We start from the raw sequence: 21,422 nt of genomic DNA, 5'->3' as shown, positions 1-21,422 counted from the left end.
CCAGAGATGTTCCTTTTTATTGCACTTGCATTTTTTTTAAAAGATTTATTTATTTATGCAGGCAAGAACTGGGGTATAAGCCAGAGGTGCGGGGGGTGAGAGGATTCACTAGAGACAGAGAGGGGAGCAGAACAGGCAGATCTACTGACATACACTGCTGAGGGGAGCAGCAGGCAAGACAGGAGAGGTCTGCTGCACCATGTGGGTAGCTCCCTGGCTGGTGGCAGGGATTGAATTTGTGCTGCAGTGGCTGGCGATAGCTTGATTGCACTGTCTTTAACCCCTGTGCCACTAGGGAGGCCACAGATTTTTTTTTTTTAATTAGAAGTTATAGGAAATACACTTGACAGCCACTGAGCAAACTGGAATATCAATACAGAAAATTCTAGATGTAAAGAACTACCAGCGACACAGGCAGTCTTAAAGATCAAAGTCCTTAGTAGTGGTTCCCAAATCTCAGGGGGCACCAGAATCACAGGCTGGTGTTCAACGTTCTGGTGGGTTCTACCCTTAATGGAACTGCGGGGGCTGGGGTGGAGCCGAGAAGGTACATTTCTAATAAGCTCCCAGGGGTTGTTGGTGCTGTTGTTCTGGGGACCATCCTTTGAGAACCACTGTTCCCAAGCCTCCTGGTTTGGGCTGTTTTGGAGGGTCAGGTTAGCTCTTAAGAATTATGGACGAGGGCCTCCCCGGTGGTGCAGCGGTTGAGCGCCGGGTTGCGAAGCTGCCTGCAGCCTCTTCAGCGCCGGTTCGATCCCCAGCTGCTCCCCGGCCACCGGAGGAGGGTCCCACGTGGTGCGCAGACCTCTCCTGCCGCCCGCTGCTCCCCTCAGCAGTGTACTTCGGTCCTTCTGCCTGCTCTGCTCCCCGCTCTGGCTCTGGTGAATTCTCTCACCCTCCCGTGCTTCTGACTGTACCCAGTGCTCGAATAAATAAATAAATAAATCTTAAAAAAAAAAAAAAAAAAAAAAAAGAATTATGGACGAGGGCCTCCCTGGTGGCCCAGGGAGTCTCAGTGCTATCAAGCTATCACCAGCCACTGTGACATGGGTTCGATCCCCAGCCAGGGAGCTACCCACATGGCGCAGCAGACCTCTCTGTCTCCCCACTGCTCCCCTCAGCAGTGTATTTTAGTAGATCCTCCTGTTCTGCTCCCCACTGTCTCTGGTGAATCCTCTCACCCCCTCCCTGCACCTCTGGCCTACACCCCAGTTCTTGTATGCATAAATAAATAAAAATAAATCTCAAAAAAAAAGAATTATGCGCTAATGATCCCATTCCGTGACAGTATTCCACACGGTTAAGGAACTCTGCTGCAGGGTGCAGTTCGTGCTGATCTGAATTTTCCTGGTTTTATGCAACAGACAGCGTTTCGTTTAAATTATGTGCCGCCGGTAATGTCTTTATGTTCAGGGACCTACCCTGATTGAGAAAAACACCCCCTTTTTTCTTCTAGTGGCACTTCCATGAGTTGACCAACCTCTTTGTGGCCTGGTGAAAAAATGTGGAATCAAGGTGGTGCACTTTAAGGAGAGGACATTTTTCTTGTTATACAAATCAGAATCTATCAGCGTATATATTTTAAAAAATCCCTGCCCTTCCTTCCACTTCCTTCCCAGCGTCCTTTGCACTGGCCCTGTTAGCACTCCTTCGGGTTCTGTTTGAATTATTGATTTGCTGTCTGCCTTTCTCCAGGGCTCACGCGTTCCTCAAGGGCAGGACATGGAAGAAAGGGCAGCTATTTGAAGGAAAAAATATGTGTAATAAGATGTTTATTTTTTTTACTATTTGTTGAGTTTGTGTTAATAGCTGTTTCTGGATGAGGATGCCAGGGTGTGTGTGTGTGCGTGTGTGTGTGTGAGACAAACATGTCATATGGGGCCTAGGGTTTGCATGTGTGAAGTTTCGTAGGGTGTGATTGCAGTGGTTGAGGACTTGGGGCTGGTGGGTGCTGGGCTGTGTGTGATTGTCTTGGGGGGCATGTCTGAGGCTGCATGTCACACTGTCTCCACTCTGTACAGTTCTTTGGGGTTCGCCAGTGGGCATCAGTGCCCGGAGGTAACTGACTTGGAGGGGTGTCCCCAACCCCTTCCCAGTGTGTACCTGGGATTGTGGACACTGTGCTGCCACCCTGGGCCCTGCTGGGTTCTCTCTGATGCCAGCAGTGCCCTGAGGTCCCATGGGCTCCCCTTCCTGTCCCTGGCTCTGCCTCCCCATTCCATGTCACTGTCTGTGTCTGCAGCTCATCGCCCTCCTGGGGGGTGGGGCCCTAGGTGACTGCCCCTGATCAGCTGACCTGTCTTTGTCTGGGGGCCCTTGCAGAGCTGGAAGGGAGAGGCTGGTGTCCCTGAGGTCAAGGAGGCCCTCTGGGAAGTCAGCGGCTGGAGATTAGATATCACAGGGTCAAGAGAGGAAAGGAGAGAGATCTAGGTGTGCTCTGGAGCAGAGCCTGGCTTAGAATCCTTACAGGAGTCAGAACAGCACCTGTTTGTGCAGCACCTGCCGTGTGCTGGTTCTGAATGTCATGCTCTGTATGTTTACATCGTGGGTACTCAGTAGTGTATATAAAGTACTTACATTTGTAAACTAGCAACCATGTAGATTGTATTATGAAAGCCATTGTATGATGTTAGTTACCCTTTATAGAATAAAGCCATTTTCTATTATCCTCTTGAAGGCTGGAGGAAACTGAAGCTCAGAAAGGTGAGTTCACTTGCCCATCGTCACTCAGCAAGCAAGGTGAACCTCCTCTCAAGTGTTTCCAGCCTTGAGTCTTACCCACTGCCGGGTGCCTGGCCACAGAGAAGGGTGGCATCTGGGGGGGGGGGACCGGGAGGGAGTAGGGTTAGCTGAGTGCAGCCTTGTGAAGGGGCTTCCATAATGACAACGCTGCAAACGCTGGCATGCACTTAGCAAGGGGCCTCGCTCCGAGCTGCTACTGGATTATCTCATTTGCTTTTTATACCAGCATCCAGCGCTGAGTACCTCCGTTGTGGCCACGTGGCTGAGAGGTGAAATCCTTTACAAAAGCTCACGGAGGAGCTAGGATTTGGCCCCAGGCAGTCCGGCTCCTTCTGCTGTTTCTTGATCCCCGAATATCCTTTGTAATCTTCACAACAATCCTGGAGTGTAGGAAGACTTGAACACTTGTCAATCTGAGCAGCTCATCCACTCTTGACCTCGATCTTGTCTGGCAGGAGGCCAGAAGCTCCCCGCGGGGTGCCCACCAGCCTGGGGCTGCACCCTCTGCCCTTCCTCTGGCTTGTTTAATTTCTCTTTGCTGATTAGTAAGTGCTGGTTGCAGGTCACAGGAATTGTCTGTTGTTACCCAGATGAGTTTTGGAGTTGTTTGGGGTTGTTTTGTTTTGTTGTTGACGATACAAAAGTTTTAAGTCTCGTGCAGTTCAACAGGTCTTCTGTTTATTTCATAGACGGAAGATTTACAGCCCTGATTTAAGAAAAATCTCCTGGACCCTAGTGAGTGCGAGGTGGGGGCTGGAAACCTCCTTTCTCTTCGGCTCCCACTCTTAGGCCGCTCCTCTGAGAGGGGGAGGGTTGCCTGAACTCTTGTCCATTTGCAAGCACTCTTTATATATTACAGTTGTGAACTCTGTTCTCCCAAGTGTTGCAAAATCTACATGTCCCCGGCTCCCCCTCCTTTTGTACATCGCCTTGCACAGGTGTTATGCAAAGAAGTCTTGTATTTAACAGATTGGGGGGGCACAGCGTCCCTCCCCATTTCTGCCCCCCCCCCTTTCCTTATCTCCAGCTTCTTCATTCCCAAGGTCCTGCATCCGGCAGGCAAGGGAACCAGCCCAACCTCCCTCCCCCTTCGCGCCCCGCAGCCTCCCCTCATTTGCAAGGCGAGTGGTTCCCGTCCTAGTCAAATGCCTGCCTGCACCTGTTGCCCCCACGCGCGCTCCAGAACGCGCGGCACCTGGCGCCAGGCCCATCCCGCTGAGTTGCCCTGAAAGCTGACTCAGTTGCATGCAAACCCCGCCAGGGCGCTGGGCTCCCCAGCTCGCCAGGAAGGTCTCCCCGCTCGCTCGTGGGGCGGGCGGCCCGCTCCCCCGCCCCCTCCCCGTCCGTCCGTCCTTATCTCGCAGCTTCTCGCTTCCCACGGACGGGCGCATAAAGGCGCGCGGGGGCAGGGCCCGGCAGTGCCGCCATGTCCCCGCTGGGCCCACTGCTGCTGGCCCTGGCCTTGGCCGCCGTGCCCGGCGTCCGAGGCGGCTGCCCCGCGGCCGCCGACCTCAAGCACGCGGACGGCACGCGGACGTGCGCGCTGCTCTTCGACAAGAGCGACCCCTACTACGAGAACTGCTGCGGGGGCGCGCAGCTGGCGGTGGAGCCCGGCGCCGACCTGCCCTTCCTGCCCTCCGACTGGGCCAACACGGCCTCCTCGCTCGTGGTGGGGCCGCGCTGCGAGCTCACCGTGTGGTCCCGGCGCGGCAAGGGCGGCAAGACGCGCAAGTTCTCGGCGGGCGCCCACCCGCGCCTGGAGGAGTACCGCCGCGGCGTCTTCGGGGACTGGGCCGACTCCATCTCCTCGCTCTACTGCAGGTGCCCGCGCGCGCCCCCGCCCCGCCCCGGCCCCGGCCCACCCACCCTGGGCTCACGCTGGCCCAGACTCCCCAGCCCCCGACCCAAGCTGGGAGTTCTGGCCGTCCCCTTCCTCTCACCGGCACCCCCTCTCGCAAGCACCCCCGGCCCCCAGGCTCCTTGGATCCCACAGACCCACCTCTGCCATTGCCCAACCCCAACTCCAGCGCCTCCTCTGAGATGGCTCCTCTCCAGCCGCCCTGAGCCCCCGGCTGCTTGCCCACCCACTGGTGCACTTCCCAGCCGGGCCAGACTAACTCTGGGTGGCCCGGCCTGCCTTGGAGATGGGAGTCATCCACCCCCTCACCTTTGGGCCCCCAGAAGCAAAGCCAGCCCTATCCTACATCTGAAATCATCAGATTCCAGCACTTCAGGCCTCAAGATCCCAGACCCAGTTCTGGGAACCCCCTATCTAGCCCTCTGCGCCCCCCACCCCCACCCCCCAGTCCCTCTAGATCAATCTCCATCTCAGCCCCAGAAACCACCTTCAGAGCCCTTGTTAAAGTTCTGGAGCCCCAGGCCCCAACCTTGGTGGGCCTGAGCCTACTCTGTGCACACATATCTACGCTCACACACCCCGGGATCCTAGATCTTGCCAAAGCACCCCTCAAAATCACCCCACTTACCCCATTTCTCCCAAGAGCTCTAAAAGCCCCAGCCCAAGCTCCCAGGCAGGATGCCTACCTAGCTCCTGACCTTGGAGCCCAGCCCCAGCCCCCTGCCCCATCTCAGACTTCTAGAACCTCCCACACTCTGGATCTCTGAGCCCCTGGCACTCCCTGATACTTTTTATTTTGTTGCAGATGCTACTGATGCCTTAGAGCGCCCTCATCTGTCCCCCCCAGAGTGCTGAGCCCCTGGGGGCTGCTGGAGTCCCCGAAGCCCAGGAGCGCCTTTCTGTCTGTTTTCCCCACTGCCTCCCCTGCAATACAGCCTTTGTAAAGTTGTCCCTGTCTGCCATCTGCTTGTGATTGGGACCAAGTCCACACAGAACCGGGCCAGAAGGGATGAGGACACGGTGGCCGGTCCCGGGATTCTGCGTGGGGTTAGGTGTGCCCCAAGACACCCCCACAGTCACGTGGGACTTGCAGTGGTGTCCTGGGTGACTGTGAAGCACTGAAATGCTTCCCACCCCTTTTGGTAGCCCTTCCCTGCCTGCCCTCCAGCTGCTCTGGCCTGCCAGGGACAGACCACCTCTGCCTTCATGCAGGGGAGAGCAGGAGGCCTTCAAACACCAGACCAGATTCGGGCCTGAGCCTGCGGTGTGATCTGCCCAGAGCCCAGGGCTCACGGGCTGTTAAATACTTTCAATCTCCCCAATTGGCACGTTTCTGAAACTGAATTTGCAATCTGCCCACTGCTCCCCCCCCCCCACTTCCAGGCTGATGTCTCCTGATGGACGCCTCGGGCTGGGGCCTCTGGAGGAGTTAGAGAAATGAGGGGACTAGCTCAGGAGGATGACAGCTTGGGGATAGAGGGGGGAGAGGAATTCAGGGCGATTCTGAGAGTTAAGAGATGTGGGAGAAGAGGTCAGCAGAGATGCCAAGAGGCCGTACATTAGGTTATGTGAAGAGATCAGCGGTCAAGGAAGTGCAAAGGCCCCGGGGTTGCGAGGCGCTGGAGAATCAAGGACTGGAAAATGTGCCCAATGGAAATGCACAGAGTGAAGTTCTAAAGACTGGAGACCAGGGAAATACTCAGCATCCTCGGGCACTTGTATTCAGTCAGTTCTTAAAGATTTATTGAGCACCTACTTAGCACTGACTTAGGAAGAAGAGGCTACTGCCCTCCCAGAGCTTGGAGATGGCAGGGCAAGTGGCAGAGTCATTCAGTGATATGTGAAGATGTCAAAGTCACCAAGGGCCAGGCAGGGTTATACGGGGCCTCGAAGGTGGTGAGGGATCTAGGAACAGCAGGAACGGGGAGGCACTGAGGGAGCACAGCAGAGGCAAAGGCTCAAGGAGGTACTATGGGCTCAGGGGTGCTTAGGGAACAGGGAGGTGCTAAGGGTTCAGGGAGGTGCTAAAAGTCACGGAGTTCTCAGGAAAGAGGGGTGCTAAGGATTCGGGGGGCCGTCAAGGGGTGGGTAGAGGGGACGAGCGGCCAGCCAGTCACTCCCTGAGCTGCACAGACACCGAGGAGTTTGTCGCCCTTGTCCGCAGCAGCCCAGCAGGCTCCATCCGGTTCTTGGTCTTGTGCAGGAAGTGGACGAAGCGCACGCCGGAGCCATACTGGCGGAACACGTGGGACACCTAGGGCAGCACCCGGGGTTCGAAAGAAGCCCTTATCAGGGGTCCTGGGCCCCACTGGCCTCCAGCCTCCCGCTGTGAGCTCCTGGGACGTGGACACAAGTCTGGGCCCTGGGCTGGGAGTCTCACCTGGAGCCAGCAGCCCTGGGGGTCTCGCCCAGAGGTCCGAGGGGCCACGTGGTGCTGGGCGATGATGGAGCGGCGGTCAGCGGCCAGCAGCCACACGTGCAGCTCGTAGACGCAGACGTCCAGGTGGCTGTTCTCATACCTGGGTGGGTCCAGGCCTTCAGCTGCCAATATCCCGGGCCCGACCCCGGGCCCCAATCACCTGACTGGCATCTACTCTGTGCCCCTGGGCTGGGGAGTGCTGGCAACACAGCAGTGACTGGGACAGCCCCACGCCTGCCCTCCCGGGGTTCAGAAACCAGTGTGTATGGGGGAGACAGGTCACTGGGCTGTGGGAATGGTCAGGATGGGGAGGGGAGTCCGCAGCCTGGAGCGTATGGAATCTGACCTAGCAGGTAGTCAGGGAAGGCTTCCAGGTGGAGGCCGCGTGTAACTGGCTCTTAGAGGACAAGGAGGGAGTCCTCCCTAGAGCACAGAGGGGCAAGTGCGCCTGAGGAAAAAGAATGGCTTAAGCCCGGCACACCTCAAAGCCGAAAGGCTCAGAGATTCAGAGAGAAGGGGCCAGAGCGGGTGGGGGGCCTGGTTCCCAGGGAGCAGGTGCCCCTGGGGAGGAGCTCAGTCTAAGACAAGCTTTGCACGCTGGGGAGGCACCTACCAGTCCATGACCGTGATGTCCGGCTGCTCATCGTCCAGCAGCTCCTCCCACAGGCCCTCGGCCAGGAGGTTGATGCACTGCTGCTTCACCGTCCAGCTGTGAGGGGCGTGGGGAGGCGGGTCTGGGGCCTGCTGGGATTGCAGGGCTTCTCCCAGGTCCTCCCGGCCGCGGGCTGCCGTGTAGGACTCAGCTGCCGCCCGCCCCTCTGAAGAGCTGCACTCTGAACCCCGTGTTGCAGGGGAAACCAGGTTCAAGAAGGAAAGCGACTTGCCTGACCAGGTCAAGCAGCAAAGAGGTGGCAGAGCCTCCATCCCAATGGGGCACGGGTGGCTCTGAGCCCGAGGGACACCGCCTCCCCGCCGAGCAGCAGCAGGGCTGTTAATGCTGGTGGCGGGGTGACCCCTCCCGAGGAAGAGTCGAGAAATGGGAACAGCAGCTGCTGTTGCCTGGACACCTACTATGTGCAAGCCAGGACCTACACTGTGTGTTTCCTGAACATTCTGGCTCACGACCAACCATTCACAGAGCAGAACACCGAGGCCCAGCGGGGCAAAGTCAGATTCCCAGGTCCCCCAGCGAGGCAGGCCACAGGGGTCCCCGCCACGCACCTGAGGTTCTGCTGGAGGTCCTCCGTGCCAATATACCAGCCCTGGAAATTGCCTGCGGGCGCGGGAGCAAGGGGTGAGGACAGGCCGGTCTCCTCCCCCCTCCCCTCGGGGGCCTGCGCCCGGGGCTTACCCAGGCTCTCCAGAGGCTGCTGGGTGGGGCCGGTAGGGGGCGCCGGCTCATAAATGTTGATGCCTGAAGTGACGGGGGGGCGGGGGGGTAGCATCAGCTCCACAGGTGGGTGCCCCCTGCACCTCCCCAGCCCCGCCCCGGGGCGCGCGCTGGAAAGGCAGGAGCCCGCGCTCTACCGACCGGGCCGGACCAGCCGGGCAGGGCTGCATGAGTCAGGCGGGGAGGGAGCCCCGGGGGCGCAGAGGGACGGCGCGCACGGGGGGAGGCACCGCGGTGAGACAGGCCGGGAGAGGCGCCGGCGGAGACGAGACTACGCGGGCAGCAGGAGGGGCAGCAGGAGGGGCAGCAGGGGGGGCAGCGAGATGGCCAGCCGGGCTGACAGGGGGAGACAGGGCCGCGGCGGAGACAGGGAGCGGCAGGGGGGAGGCGGGCTGGGGGGCGGGCAGCGAGAGCCACAGGGGGCGCGAGCCTGGGGAGGGACCGGAGCCGGCGTCTGGCGTCTGGGCCGGCCGGGCCGGGCCGCACCTTCGGGGTTGGGCGAGCGCAGCAGGTTGCGGTACAGCGGCCGCCGCAGGTAGAGCAGCTTCCAGGTGAGGCGCGGGGGCAGCTCCAGGCCCTCGCTCGGCGGCCCCCACTCCTCCAGCAGCAGCTGCCGCGCGTAGGCCTCCGACGGCGGCTCGGGCTGGGGGAGCGCGGGGGGCTCCGGGGTCATGGGCGACGGCGGGGGCGGCGGCGTGGGCGGCAGGGGGGGCTCCTGGAGCCCCGCCAGCTCGCCGGCCTGCCCCCCGCCGCCGCGCGCCGGTCCCTCCTGCGCCGCCGCCATCCCTCGGGTCTGGGTGAGGATCCGGCTCCTCCGCGGGGCTCGGGGTTCACCGGGGCGGGGCGCGCGGCCCGGCCTTTAAGAGAGGGGTGTGCTGGGGGCAGGATCGGCTCCCAGGCCCGCCTCCCTCGCGCCCAGGAGGCCAGGTCCTCTCCTTCCCGCAGGAATCTGGGGCCCCCAGCTCCCGCCTCCCTCAGTCCCCTCCTCTCCCCAGAAGGCAGGAATCCAGGCCCCAGCCCCTCCTGGTTCCCAAGCCGCCCGCCCCAATTTCCCCAGGGCCACCTGAGGACCCGGCGCTGGCCCTGGAGCGGGGTGTGACAGATGAGCTAATGCCAGGGCTCCCGCTGGTAATGAGGCCCGTCCACCTCATTAAGACTCGGCATGGCAGGATTAAAAGGTTAACTAATGAAGGCCTCTCCTGCCAGCGCCCCCACCTTCCCCCCAACTCTGGCCGTGACTGTGAGCAGTAGAGGGGAGAGGTCCCGCCTGGCCACTTCCTCCTCCTCCCCACATCAAGGAGACACACCCTCAGGACCCTGGCATTTCCTGTCCTGGAAACCAGGCTGCCGGGACAGACCCGAAGCCAGAGATGGGGAGCCCCAGAGAAACACTGAGACAGCAGCAGGGAGGGAAGTGGCAACGCCCTCTTGCTTTCCAGGGGGCCCTGCACCCCTTCCGGGAGCTGGGGACACCGATGTCGGGACTCCTCCTAGGTCATAGGGAGTTAGGAGTGAGGGGTGAAGCAATGTGGAGGCAGGAACTAGGGGTGCAGAGGAAGTGGGGTGGCGGAGGAACCTGTAGGGTTAGATGCCCATGGCCACATCCCGCTGTGCCTCACACCGGCCAGGTGAGCACAGGTGACAGCGCCCCGGCAGCGCTTCCTGCCTGCGCGGTGTGGCTGAGGGCGCCCACAGGTTCACTTGTCCCCTAATGACTGCATGGAGGCAGCTGCTATTACTGGCATTTTATAGGTAAAGAAGAAAATGACAGTACAAGGCCGTGGAGCGTGCGCCGTCCCGTGCACTCCGGGACCCATCTGGCCTCGCTCACCCACCCCGAGTGCTGCTGCCGTTACCCGGCTCCCAGGGGCCCAGCCACAGGCTTGCACGGTGCGTCCTGCCCCGGATTCCTGCAAGACACACACTCAGAGCCCGGCTCACACCTGGACGGGGTGCCCGTGCCGCGGAGGGCTGCCTGCGTGCCAGGCGTTGCTCTGCCCTCTTAAGCGGAGTCGCTCACTCCCTTCACGAAGCCTCTGCACGCTCCCTGGAGAGCAGACATTCCTGTTATACCCATTTAGCAGATAAGGAAACTGAGGCACAGAGCGGTCTAGTTACTCACCTGAGGTTGCACAGCTGGTAAGTTCGATGAGATGCACAGACAGGGGTGCAGATGCAGATGGCCCGGAGAGAAACACGGACGCACAGAAGTGGACAGAGGACGAGACTCTTTTTTGATCCGTGTTAGCTCGTTGAAACGCACGGTCACCCTAGGAAGTGGCACACAGAGCAGAAGCTGGCTCCCCAAGTCCCTGACGCCCTGGAGGCTCCAAACTAGCGCTCACAGAGCCCAGGACACCCCTAGGGCTAGAGCCCTTCCCTGGCTACCCCAGCTCGCAGCCCCGGGCCCATGAGGGGTCACCTGAGCCCCTAGCCCCACGGGAGAAGGAGGGGGGAGGGCAGCCCGGGCCAGAATCCAGGGCAGGGAGTGGCCTGAACCACGCTGTGGATGAGGAGCAGCGCCCCTACCTGCCCCGGCCTGCCAAGATGCACGCATCCTCTTCCTGGCCGCCCCCTTTCTCTCTCTCTCTCTCTCCCCCCAATCTCTCTCTCCCCACCCCACGCAACCCCCCTCTCTCTCTTGCTGCGAGCGCGCGCGCGCGCACACACACACACACACACGCAGCCAAAGGCGTCTCATGAGAGCCCAAAACCAGCCCGTCACTCCCCCACTTGAACCTGCCATAGCTCCCCTGTGCCCCAGGAGGGCAACCCCAGCTCTAGCCGGCATGGAGACCCTGGATTTCCAGGCCCGGCCTCCAGGACTGCCCACCCCCCCGCCCCTTGCTGGGATTCTGCTCATGAACCTCTTACTGCCTGGAACGCCCCCCCTTCACCCCATCTCCACACCCAGGTTCCCATGTCGGTGTCCCCAGGGGCTTTTTTTTTTTAAGATTCTAAGTCATTTCATTTTAATCGCTCTTTTTTTTTTTTTTAAGATTTATTTATACATGCAAGAGCTGGGGTACAGGCCAGAGATGCAGGGGAGTGAGAGGACTCACCAGAGACAGTGGGGAACAGAACAGGCAGACTGACTGAAATACACTGCTGAGGGGAGCAGCAGGTGAGACAGGAGAGGTCTGCTGCGCCATGTGGGTAGCTCCCTGGCGGGGGATCAAACTGGTGCTGCAGAAGCTGCGGACAGCTTCATAGTGCTGTCTTAACCCCTTGCGCCACCAGGGAGGACCCCCCCAGGGGCTTTTTTTTAAAAATGTGCATCTTCAAGTCCCTCTCCCAGGAGTCTGATTCAGTTCCTCTGAGATGGCTTTGGGAGCTAGAGTTTGGGGCACACCCGTGCCCGCACCCCACTCTGTGAGAAATACTTCTGTGCGAATCTGAGTCATCAGGGTCACAGCCTGGGCTCTGCAAAGCCAAGTGGCTTCAACCTTGGAGCTCAAATTTCTTTTCTCTTCCTTCCAAGAAGCAAAGGCCCTAGAGACGGACAGTCTCTGACAGGCAGCTCTCCACACAGGCCACGACCTGGGTGACAACACAGCGCCCCGCCCCCGCCCCCACGAGCCAGCTCTCTGCTGTCACCAGCGGTGGTGACTGCACTTTGGGACCAGGGTAGCAAGTTCTTATAAAACCAAGCACACGCCCACCTCCCGGCCAGCGACCCCACCCCATTAGCCATGAGGAATGACAGCGGCCTCTGTCAGCACCTGAGCTGGGCACAGCAGGTTGCTCCGCACCCAGGGCAGCCGCATGCCTACAGCAGGCGGTGGAAAAACCGGGATGCGCACACGCAGCCAGCAGAAGGTGAGGACTGTGGAAATAAGCCACTACCTGGAAGAACCAAGAATCCCACCGTCAAAAACCAGGCCAAAAAGAGTGCAGATGAGGGCTTCGTGTCCACAAAATCCTGGAAAAGGCAGGAGGAATCTGGACTCAGAGAGCAGGCCGCTGGAGGCTGGCACTGGGGCGCACGGCGGAGCGGCCTCTGGGGTGACAGAGGGGACTTCGGCACTGCGTGATCTCTGTCAAAGCACAGGAAAGGGTACATTTCACATGGGTGTATTTCACTGTATTGTAGAAAAAAGAAAAAGTGCAGGGCGACGCTACATTCTAATAAGGAACTCACTACAAGCTTATTAAGCAAAAAGAGCAGGAGGTAGGACAGTGCAAAAACAAGGATCCAGGGCCTCCCCGGTGGCGCAGCGGTTGAGCGCTGCATAGCGAAGCTGCCTGCAGCCTCTGCAGCGCCAGTTCGATCCCGGCCGCCGGCGAGGGTCCCACATGGCATGACAGACCTCTCCTGCCGCCCGCTGCTCCCCTCAGCAGTGTATTTCGTCAGTCTGTCTGTTCTGCTCCCCGCTCTGGCTCTGGTGAATTCTCTCACCCTCCCGCACTTCTGACTGTACCCAGTGCTTGTATAAATAAATAAATAAATCTTTAAAAAAAATAAAACAAGGATCCGTAGCTCCCCGATGCCCTTTCACCTCTTTCTCTTTAACAAATACTTATTAAACATCTACAGCGGCCAAACCCTGTGCACTGAGGACCTAATGGTGAAAGGTCAGAGTCCCCCCTGTGGCTTCTGGCCTTGTGTGTGTGGGGGGAGAGGGGTTGGCCTCAGTGAGGCAACAACTAACTAGTTAATTGGCAAACAGCTCTAAGTGCTTTGTAGGTGAAGAACAGGCTGTGATGACAGAGAAGGGCAGTGGGTGGGAAGTCTCTTTTAGCTGGGGTGGTCAAGGAGGGCTTCTTGGAGGAGGTGACCTGAAGGAGGAGAGACCTGAAGGAGGTGAAAGCGCTGGCTATGTAAAGGGCTGGGGGCACAAGCCCTGAGGTGGGATTAGTGGAGTGTGTTTGGGGACCAGCAGGCAAGCCAGTGTGACTGGAGAGAAGGGAATGAGAGATCAGAATGAGGATGGAAGGATTTATGCATGTACGTGTAATAAAGTCTAAGTGAAACAACATAACTGATCTCTCACTGAATGAGGGGAGGGGCAGGGAAACAGTAAGGATGGAGATGAAGAAGGATGGGACTGGGCAGGAGGGATGGGGTGGTTAGTGCAAGACAGAATCAGAGAGGAAAGACTTGACTGACTTTGAAGATTTAAGCGATGGGCAGAGGTGACACTATTTGCAGAAAGGGGAAGAAGAGGCCAGAACAGATGGGGGTGGGAAGGAGGCAGGAAATCAAATACTCTATCACATATGTGTTAAGTCCTGGGCATCCAAAGGGCCGATGCCAGCGGACATCTGGATGTGTGAGGCATCTGGGTGCTGAGGGGTCAGGGCTGAGACACAAATCTGAGCGGCCTCGCCACACTGACAGCTGAGGACTGAGATGATACAAACCAATACTAGCAAGCATGGAGTGTGAATGTGTATTAGCCAAATGCACCCTCTAAAGTAGGTGTTATCGTTAAACCCACCTTACAGAAGAAAGAAATAAGGCACAGAGAGGTGAAGTGACTTGCCCAAGGTCACACAGCCAGGATAAAGCAGAGCTGGGATTTGAACCCAGGCCAAGTGGCTTCAGAGATTATGTCTCCAGGAAGGATGGTCCAGGTTAGGGTCTAAGCGCCTCATGCTTGTATCTGGTTCCTGGGTGAGGCGTCTCACCAGCTGACTCTCACCAGCCACCTGACCACAGCCCTAAGATCCTTCCCACTACCAGAGGCCTCGGATTAGGTTCTAGTTTGTAGTCATATTTTCAAGTCATTGGGTTGGTCCTGATCTACCTCAACATAGTTCTGCCCCCTTTACATCCCAGCAGCTCCAAAATCCATTCATGATTACAGGTTGCCAGGAAGAGAAGAGCCGAAGCTGGTGCCAGGTACCTGCCAGCTGAGACTTCACACTTGTCCATTGGGCCATCTGCCCTACTACACTGGGCATTGGTGTCCCAGGGCTGCCACAACAATTTGGCCAAACTGGGTGGCTTACAACAACAGAACGGGGTTCCCTTATAGCTCTGGAGGCCAAAGGTCCCAAATCCAGATGTCGTCACTCCCTGTGGAGGCTTGAAGGGAGAATCTTCCTGACCTCTCCCACTGTAGGTGGCTGCCAGCATGCTGTGGCTGGGGGCCGCAGCACTCCCATATCTGCTTCCAATGACACTTGCCCTTGAATTTGGGGCCCACCTGGATTATCTCAAATCCCCAACCTAATTGTACCTACCAAGACCCTTTTTCCACACAAAGTCACATTCACAGGTTCAGGGAATTGGATGTGGACATAGCCTTTTGGGGACCACTGTTCAAACCACTCCCTCTTAGTGAGCAGGAGTAAGCTTGGGGGGGAGGGCAGGAGGCCCTTTGGTGGTTCTCAACTTTGAGTGAATCAGATTGTCATGGAGGGTTTGCTGGATACGCAGACCATGAGCTCTGAGTTCCTGGAAGTTCTGGGATATGAGCCAAGAAGTGATATTGATGCTGCCACAGACCTGGGGCCCACACTAAGAACCACTGCCCAGTGGTTAGGAGCATAAGGCCACCGAGTTCTACAGTCACCACCCTGACTTCCCTTCTTCAGGCCTGTTTCTCATCTATAAACTGGGGCTAGAGCTTCCCACAAGGCCACCTGAGGTGGCTCACACCCTCCACCTCACTCATGGTGCCCCATATTTTTTTTTTTTTTTTATAGAGGCATGTTTCATTTATTTATTTATTTATTTTGTTTGTCAGAAGCGCAGGAGGGTGAGAGAATTCACCAGAGCCAGAGTGGGGAGCAGAGCAGGCAGAAGGACTGAAGTACACTGCTGAGGGGAGCAGCGGGCGGCAGGAGAGGTCTGCGCACCATGTGGGACCCTCCTCTGGTGGCCGGGGAGCAGCCGGGGATCGAACCGGCGCCGCAGAGGCCGCGGGCAGCTTCGCAACCCAGCGCTCAACCGCTGCGCCACCAGGGAGGCCCTGGTGCCCCATATTTTTGCTGGTCTTTGAGCCTCCAATTTCCTTCCCACCGCAGGGCCTTTGCACATGCTGTCCCTTGTGCCCACAAGGCCCTCCACTCCATGCTTCCATGGCTGCCTTCATCTCCATTCCTTCACAACATACTCACTCTTCTGGCTTTGTTCTACCTCAAAATAGATGTTGGTGATTGTCCCTTATGGGTACCTAAACAGCCCCACAGCCCCATCCCCACCCCTCACCCCTCATCATGGTGAATTTCCCACCCCCTGCTGGTCTCTCACACCGCACCCAATTCTTTCTGCTGTGCCTCAGGATGGTTTGCAAATACCTGTGAGTGCGTGGATGTGCTCACTTGTCATGGGTGGTGTCACCCCGTGGGAATGTCGGCCTCAGCAGGGCAGGGCTGGGGTGGGTCTGTTTACTGTTTGTGCCCAGTTCGGGTTGATAGACTGACAGCTCTGTTTGCTGAGGGAAGGCGGGTTCCCAGCCCGACCAGGCTTTGTGTGGCCAAGGACTCACATCACTTTTGTACCTGCCGCCCCACCAGGGTCACAGCCAGGAGGGTCCAGTCCTGCTGGTGGGGCGGGCCCCGGAGCTCTCCCCATGAGGGCTGTGGGGTTTGGGAACCCAGCCAGGTCAGGAGGGGCTGGTGGCTGGGTAAATGCGAGCTGAGGGGTGCTGCCTAAACCACAAGGATCCTGAGGAGGTGTCTTACCCTACAGGGGGGGACTGCAGCAGCAGCCATGAGTTGGGGTAGAATGAGGAAAATGAGGGGCAGAGAGAGATATAAAAGAGAAAGGGGAAGATGGGGGGCAAAGAGAAGCAGAGAATGGAGAGGCTGAGGCATTGAGATAGAGACTCAGAGACTGGGGTGGGGTTGACCTGAGCCAGGGGAGGTCCAGAGGGTCAGAGGTGTCCAGACACCCAGAGGTGTTCACCTGGGCAGAGGGCAGGTGGTGTCCAGAGGTAGGTGGGGAAGAGGCACAGCAGACGCCTGGCACATGCATTAGCTCCTGTGCCCGTGTAAAGTGTGTGGGTAAAAGCTGTGTTAAGTAGAAAAAGCCAGGCGTGGAAGGGTGTGTGCATGATGCTAATGTGTGCGAAGCAGGACACACATCTGTAGGTGCGTGAGGTATTTCCTGGTGCATGTAGAAATTTCTGGAAGGTGGTAACAAGAAACTTACACTGGTGGCTGCCTCTGCGGAGGGGAACAGGGAGGTTGGGAATGTGGACGGTGGGAGACTGACTTTGTATTTACCCCTTGGGAATCTTGCAATTCCCCTTGGGAATCTTTTAGATTTTGTATCATGCTCTGGGGCTACCTGTTTCAATAATTAGTAAGATTAAAAGGTAGGATGAAAGAGAGACAGGATAAAGGTGCAGGAAGGAGGCGGGGGAGGAAGGGAGAGAGAGCGACTCTAACCCAGCAGTCGCCAAACTTCTGTAGATGCTTTTGGTTTCTGGGAAAGATCCAAACCCCGGGTGGGACCCTATTAGCGGCACCATCTTCTCCTTGAACAGCCATCTCCCCTCTAGAAGGGGAGGCCGCCTGGCCTGGTGACCCCCAGCAGCGACGACCAGGCAACCCTCCCACCACCTCCGGTCTTCGGCATGAAGCAGGATAGCCAGCACCTGCCAACTCCCCACAGCTGACGAGAAGGGCCTGGTCACAGCTGCCTTCACCTCACAGAATCAGAGATGAGCTCACGGAAGGAGAGGCCTGCGCGGGTCACCCGGCCAGGGAGGGCCAGGCCTCAGTCCCCGGTGGCTCACCGGCTGTGGGGAGTTGACAGGTGTTGGCAGGTGCTGGAGAGGTACTTGCTTCCTCAGAGGGCTGCTGGGAGGGTTGATTTTTATCTTTTCTCCACAGCCGTGTAAGCTGAAGTCCAAACATGTGGGTCTCAGCAGGGCCGTGCTCCCTCTGAGAGCTTTGGGGGAGTCCTTGGCCTCGTCCAGCCCCGGGTACTGCAGGCCTTTCCTGGCTCGTGGGCACATCCCCCCACTCTGCCTCTCCTCCACAGGCCGCCTTCTTTCTGGGGGTCTCGAGCCTCGCTCGCCTTTGTGCACACCTGCCACTGTGCTTACGGCTTTCTCGGGTACACCAGGCGCTCTCGCCTCAGGGCCTTCACCAAGTCACACCTGCGAAGACCCTTGCCCCAAATAAAGTCACCTTCACGGATTTCTTAGGACGTATCTCTTTTTTCTTTTGGTGGGTTCTGGGGGCATCCAACCTACTACTGGTCCAACGAGGTAAAACTAGGAGTTTTTGTAGTAAAACCCCCAGCACAGTAAGATTTTTATGTTAATCAAGACCTTGATTTTGCTTGGACCACAAGATACTGAATGAGTTGCCCATCTTTAAGCCTCGAGAGCTTTCCCATGAAAGTGAGTAATTCTCCAGGAAAAAGCCCAGAACACTGGCATCACAGGAGCTATCTCCTGCAAGGCCTGAGTGGCAGCTGCCCTTCCGAGAGGCCGGCGCCCACACTGCCCCGCCCGCACCAAGCCAGAGGCCTGCCAGCCGGCCAGTGAGCCACCGGGGACTGAGGCCTGGCCCTCCCCGGCCGGATGACCCGGGCAGGCCCCTCCTTCCGTGAACTCATCTCTGACTCTGTGAGGTGAAGGCAGCTGTGAGCGGGCCCTTCTCTTCAGCTGTGGGCAGTTGGCAGGCGTTGAAGCTTGAGGTCAACAAGACTCAGCGTGGACATCTCTGCCATTCTCTCTCCGCCTGCCTGGCTGCTCGTTAGAACGACCTGAGTGAATTTTTGAAAACACCTGCGGCCAGGCCCCAATCTACAGCCTTTGCTTTTTGAACAGGTCTCAACCCTCCCTCCCCAGGCCCCTGTCCCTTCATTCATTCCCATTCCCTGTCTCTCCCTCCCCTATACGGTTTGCTATGAAAACAGTCTCTCGGTCCTGCACCCAGGGGCTCCTGACCACCATCTGTCATGCACACACCTGGGTTGGCGTCAGTGCTTCAGTCTCCTTTTTCCAGGTGTCCCTGTGGAGGGGGTTGGCTCCCCCTCCACAGGCACACGCAGCTGCACTGGCCGTGGCTGCACCACCCCTCACCACCCCCACCCTCCCCACACCTCCCCCCACCCCCCGCCTCCCAACCCCTCCGCTCTGCTTACTGCTGGCTCCTGGCTGGAGGCCCTGGCTGCCTCCTAGGCTGTGGGGCCCTGGCAGCCACTCCAAGGACCACATCTCCGAGTCTGTGAAGGAAAGGAGGGCGTGGGAGCCGTGGCTCCCAGGGCCTCCCACACAGACACCCCAGCACAGCAGCCGTGCCGGCCGCCTGTGTGTTTCTCACAAACCTTTTCCCTCTGCAAAGCAGCAGCGGCAGCTCCTACCCACCTGTGACCACGCAGATGCTTGTCTTTTTCTTTCTCCATTTCCTAACAAGGCTGTCCTAAAATATACAAAAAATAAACACCTCAGCTGTGAGCACCCCATGCAGGCGCCCTCGTGGTCCCGAGTGAGCACTTCTTGGGAAGTCGCCCTGGTGCGAAATTATTGGGAGGAACACGTGCGCAGGAAGTCACCTCACTGAGTCAGGCTTAGGATTTGGACCAGACTCAGTGCCGAGATGACAGCGCCACGGAATTTCCGAGCTGGCAGGCCGTGCTCACCCGTTGCCTCCGGGGCTTTTCCTTCTGTACGTCACCTATTTAAATCCATTTTCCTGTGAGAGTTGCTCTTTTTCTGCTTTAAAAAAAAAACAACCAGGGCCTCCCCCGTGACACAGCGGTTGAGCACTGGGTTGCGAGGCTGCCCGCAGCCTCTGCGGCGCTGGTTCGATCCCCGGCTGCTCCCCGGCCACCGGAGGAGGATCCCACATGGCGCGCAGACCTCCCCTGCCTCCCGCTGCTCCCCTCAGCAGTGTACTTCAGTCCTTCTGCCTGCTCTGCTCCCCACTTTGGCTCTGATGAATTCTCTCACCCTCCCGCGCTTCTGACCGTACCCAGTGCTTGTATAAATAAATAAATAAATAAATAAACCAACTCATTGGTGCTTCACTTTCCGAATATGTTCTCCCATTCTGAAATCTATGACATTTGCCCATGATGGCCTTATTCAAAAACAAGTTTTCATATAATTTTCTTTCTTTATAATTTTGGGGTTTTGAGAAGTCCTTCTCTGGGGCCTCCCTCATGGTGCAGTGGGTTGAGCACTGCGCTGTGAAGTTGTCCACAGCCTCTGCAGCGCAGGTTCAATTCCCAGCCAGCCAGGGCGATACCCACATGGCACGGCAGAACTCTCCTGCCTCGCCTGCTGCTCCCCTCAGCAGTGTCCTCGGTCCATCTGCCTGTTCTGTTCCCTACTCTGTCTCTGGTGAATTCTTTCACCCTCCTGGGCCTCTGACTGTACCCCTGTTCTTGCATAAATAAAATCTTTAAAAAAAAAAAAGTCCTTCTCTGCCCTCTAGGTCATCAAGCACTTTCTTCTATCAAGCTAGCAGCTTATCTTTCTTTTCAGTCATTTTTATTTTTTTAAAGATTTATTTTTGTTTATTTATTTTTTTTTTAGAGGCATGTATTTTTATTTATTTGTTTGTTTATTTGTTTATACATGCACTGGGTACAGTCAGAAGCGCGGGAGGGTGAGAGAACTCACCAGAGCCAGAGCGGGGAGCAGAGCAGGCAGAAGGACCGAAGTACACTGCTGAGGGGAGCAGCGGGCGGCAGGAGAGGTCTGCGTGCCATGTGGGACCCTCCTCCAGTGGCCGGGGAGCAGCCGGATCGAACCCGCGCCTCAGAGGCCGTGGGCAGCCTTGCAACCCAGCCCTCAACCGCTGCGCCACCGGGGAGGCCCTATTTTTGTTTATTTATGCATACAAGAACTGGGGTGTGGGCCAGAGGTGCAGAGGGTGAGAGGATCCACCAGAGAGTGGGGAGCAGAACAGGCAGATCTACTGAAATACACTGCTGAGGGGAGCAGCGGGCGCGACAGGAGAGGTCTGCTGTGCCATGTGGGTAGCTCCCTGGCCAGGGGTCAAACTCAGCACTGAGACTTTAAGCCCCACGCTGTCAGGGAGGCCCCCACAGTCATTTTTAATCCATTGAGAGAAACGCTGCCTGGCAGAGCTGGAAGAAAGGGAAGGTTTCACATCTTTCTGGTAGCCAAGGGCCCAGGGTGGCAGCTGACTGCAGGAGATGCAGCCAGTGCAACCGCAGGACCTTTATTTTTGATTTTAATTTAAATAACCGTACGTACCAAGTGGCAACTGCCCTGGCCAGCACAGATCGAGGGCTCCCTTTTGTTGCGGTCACACGTGGGATTCAGTTTCATTTTCTCAGTAAAAGGAACCAATTTCCCCAGCGCCATTATTAAACAACCTATTTCACGCCGCTGCTCTGTGGCGCCGTCCTCGCCATCTATTAAGCTCCTGCATGTGCTTGGGCCGGCCTCTGGGTCTCTGCTCGTTGCCTTTCAGTCAGACTATCCTGGGAAAAGCCAGTGACTCCAGTGAACAGCAGGGGTGGAGAACCATGATTCTATAGGAGCAGAATTTTTAGCTAGACTTTTCAGTCACCCATAATAATGATATTTCCCAGCCTCCCTTGCTGCTGGGTGTGGCCACATCACTGAGCTCTGGCCAATGAGGCAATGGCGCAACCTCTGGGTCAGGCCCTTACAAGGAAGGGCGATGCCTCGAGTCCCATCCTTGTCTAGTGGAGGCGGCAAATCCCTTGGGCTACGTGGTGGGGGCCAGAGTCCTCAAAGCAAGATGGAAGGAGGCTGGGTCCCTGCTGACGGGGAAGGGCAGCCTCCCACATTCCTCGGCCTTCTACACGAGGGCGACCGTGGAGATAAAGGCAGCATTAGACTCACCTGGAAGCTTGCTAAACTCCAGCTCGCAGGGACTTCCCCAGGGTTTGAACCTGCCTGGGCTGGGGCCTGGGGATTTGCATTTCCGGCCAGTCACCAGGGCTGCTGCAATCCTGGCTCCGCTTGGGGAGAAGCCCCGCAGGACCTGTGCAGTGTGGTCTCTGGAAGCACTTGCTGTGGCTCTGCAGCTCAGGCCCCCCGCCCCAACACCTCCTGCTGCCATGGAGCCGGCAGTCACCGCGGAGCACCCAGATGGTGCAC

At 57.7% G+C, this 21,422-nt stretch overlaps 2 protein-coding genes across 2 annotated transcripts; one reads left to right on the top strand and one right to left on the bottom strand.

Moving 5' to 3' along the window:
- Window positions 1-4,162: 4,162 nt before the first annotated feature.
- On the top strand, window positions 4,163-5,578 carry SYCN (syncollin). Its single transcript, XM_037518149.1, has 2 exons — window positions 4,163-4,563; window positions 5,406-5,578. Exons 1-2 carry the CDS (start codon window positions 4,169-4,171, stop codon window positions 5,413-5,415), a joined length of 405 nt encoding a protein of 134 aa, XP_037374046.1. The 5' UTR covers window positions 4,163-4,168; the 3' UTR covers window positions 5,416-5,578.
- Window positions 5,579-6,315: 737 nt separating this feature from the next.
- Window positions 6,316-9,193, bottom strand: NCCRP1 (NCCRP1, F-box associated domain containing). Its single transcript, XM_037515504.1, has 6 exons — window positions 8,896-9,193; window positions 8,371-8,433; window positions 8,241-8,292; window positions 7,633-7,728; window positions 6,981-7,119; window positions 6,316-6,854 (listed from the first exon to the last, which is right to left on the bottom strand). Exons 1-6 carry the CDS (start codon window positions 9,191-9,193, stop codon window positions 6,714-6,716), a joined length of 789 nt encoding a protein of 262 aa, XP_037371401.1. The 3' UTR covers window positions 6,316-6,713.
- Window positions 9,194-21,422: the final 12,229 nt, after the last annotated feature.

This window comes from Talpa occidentalis, unplaced genomic scaffold, assembly GCF_014898055.3.
Source record: "Talpa occidentalis isolate TD23 unplaced genomic scaffold, MPIMG_talOcc4v2.1 talOcc4.17, whole genome shotgun sequence".
NCBI lineage: Eukaryota > Metazoa > Chordata > Mammalia > Eulipotyphla > Talpidae > Talpa > Talpa occidentalis.
The sequence above is the reverse complement of the archived record's forward strand: the minus strand, read 5'-3'. Positions and strand labels throughout refer to the sequence as shown.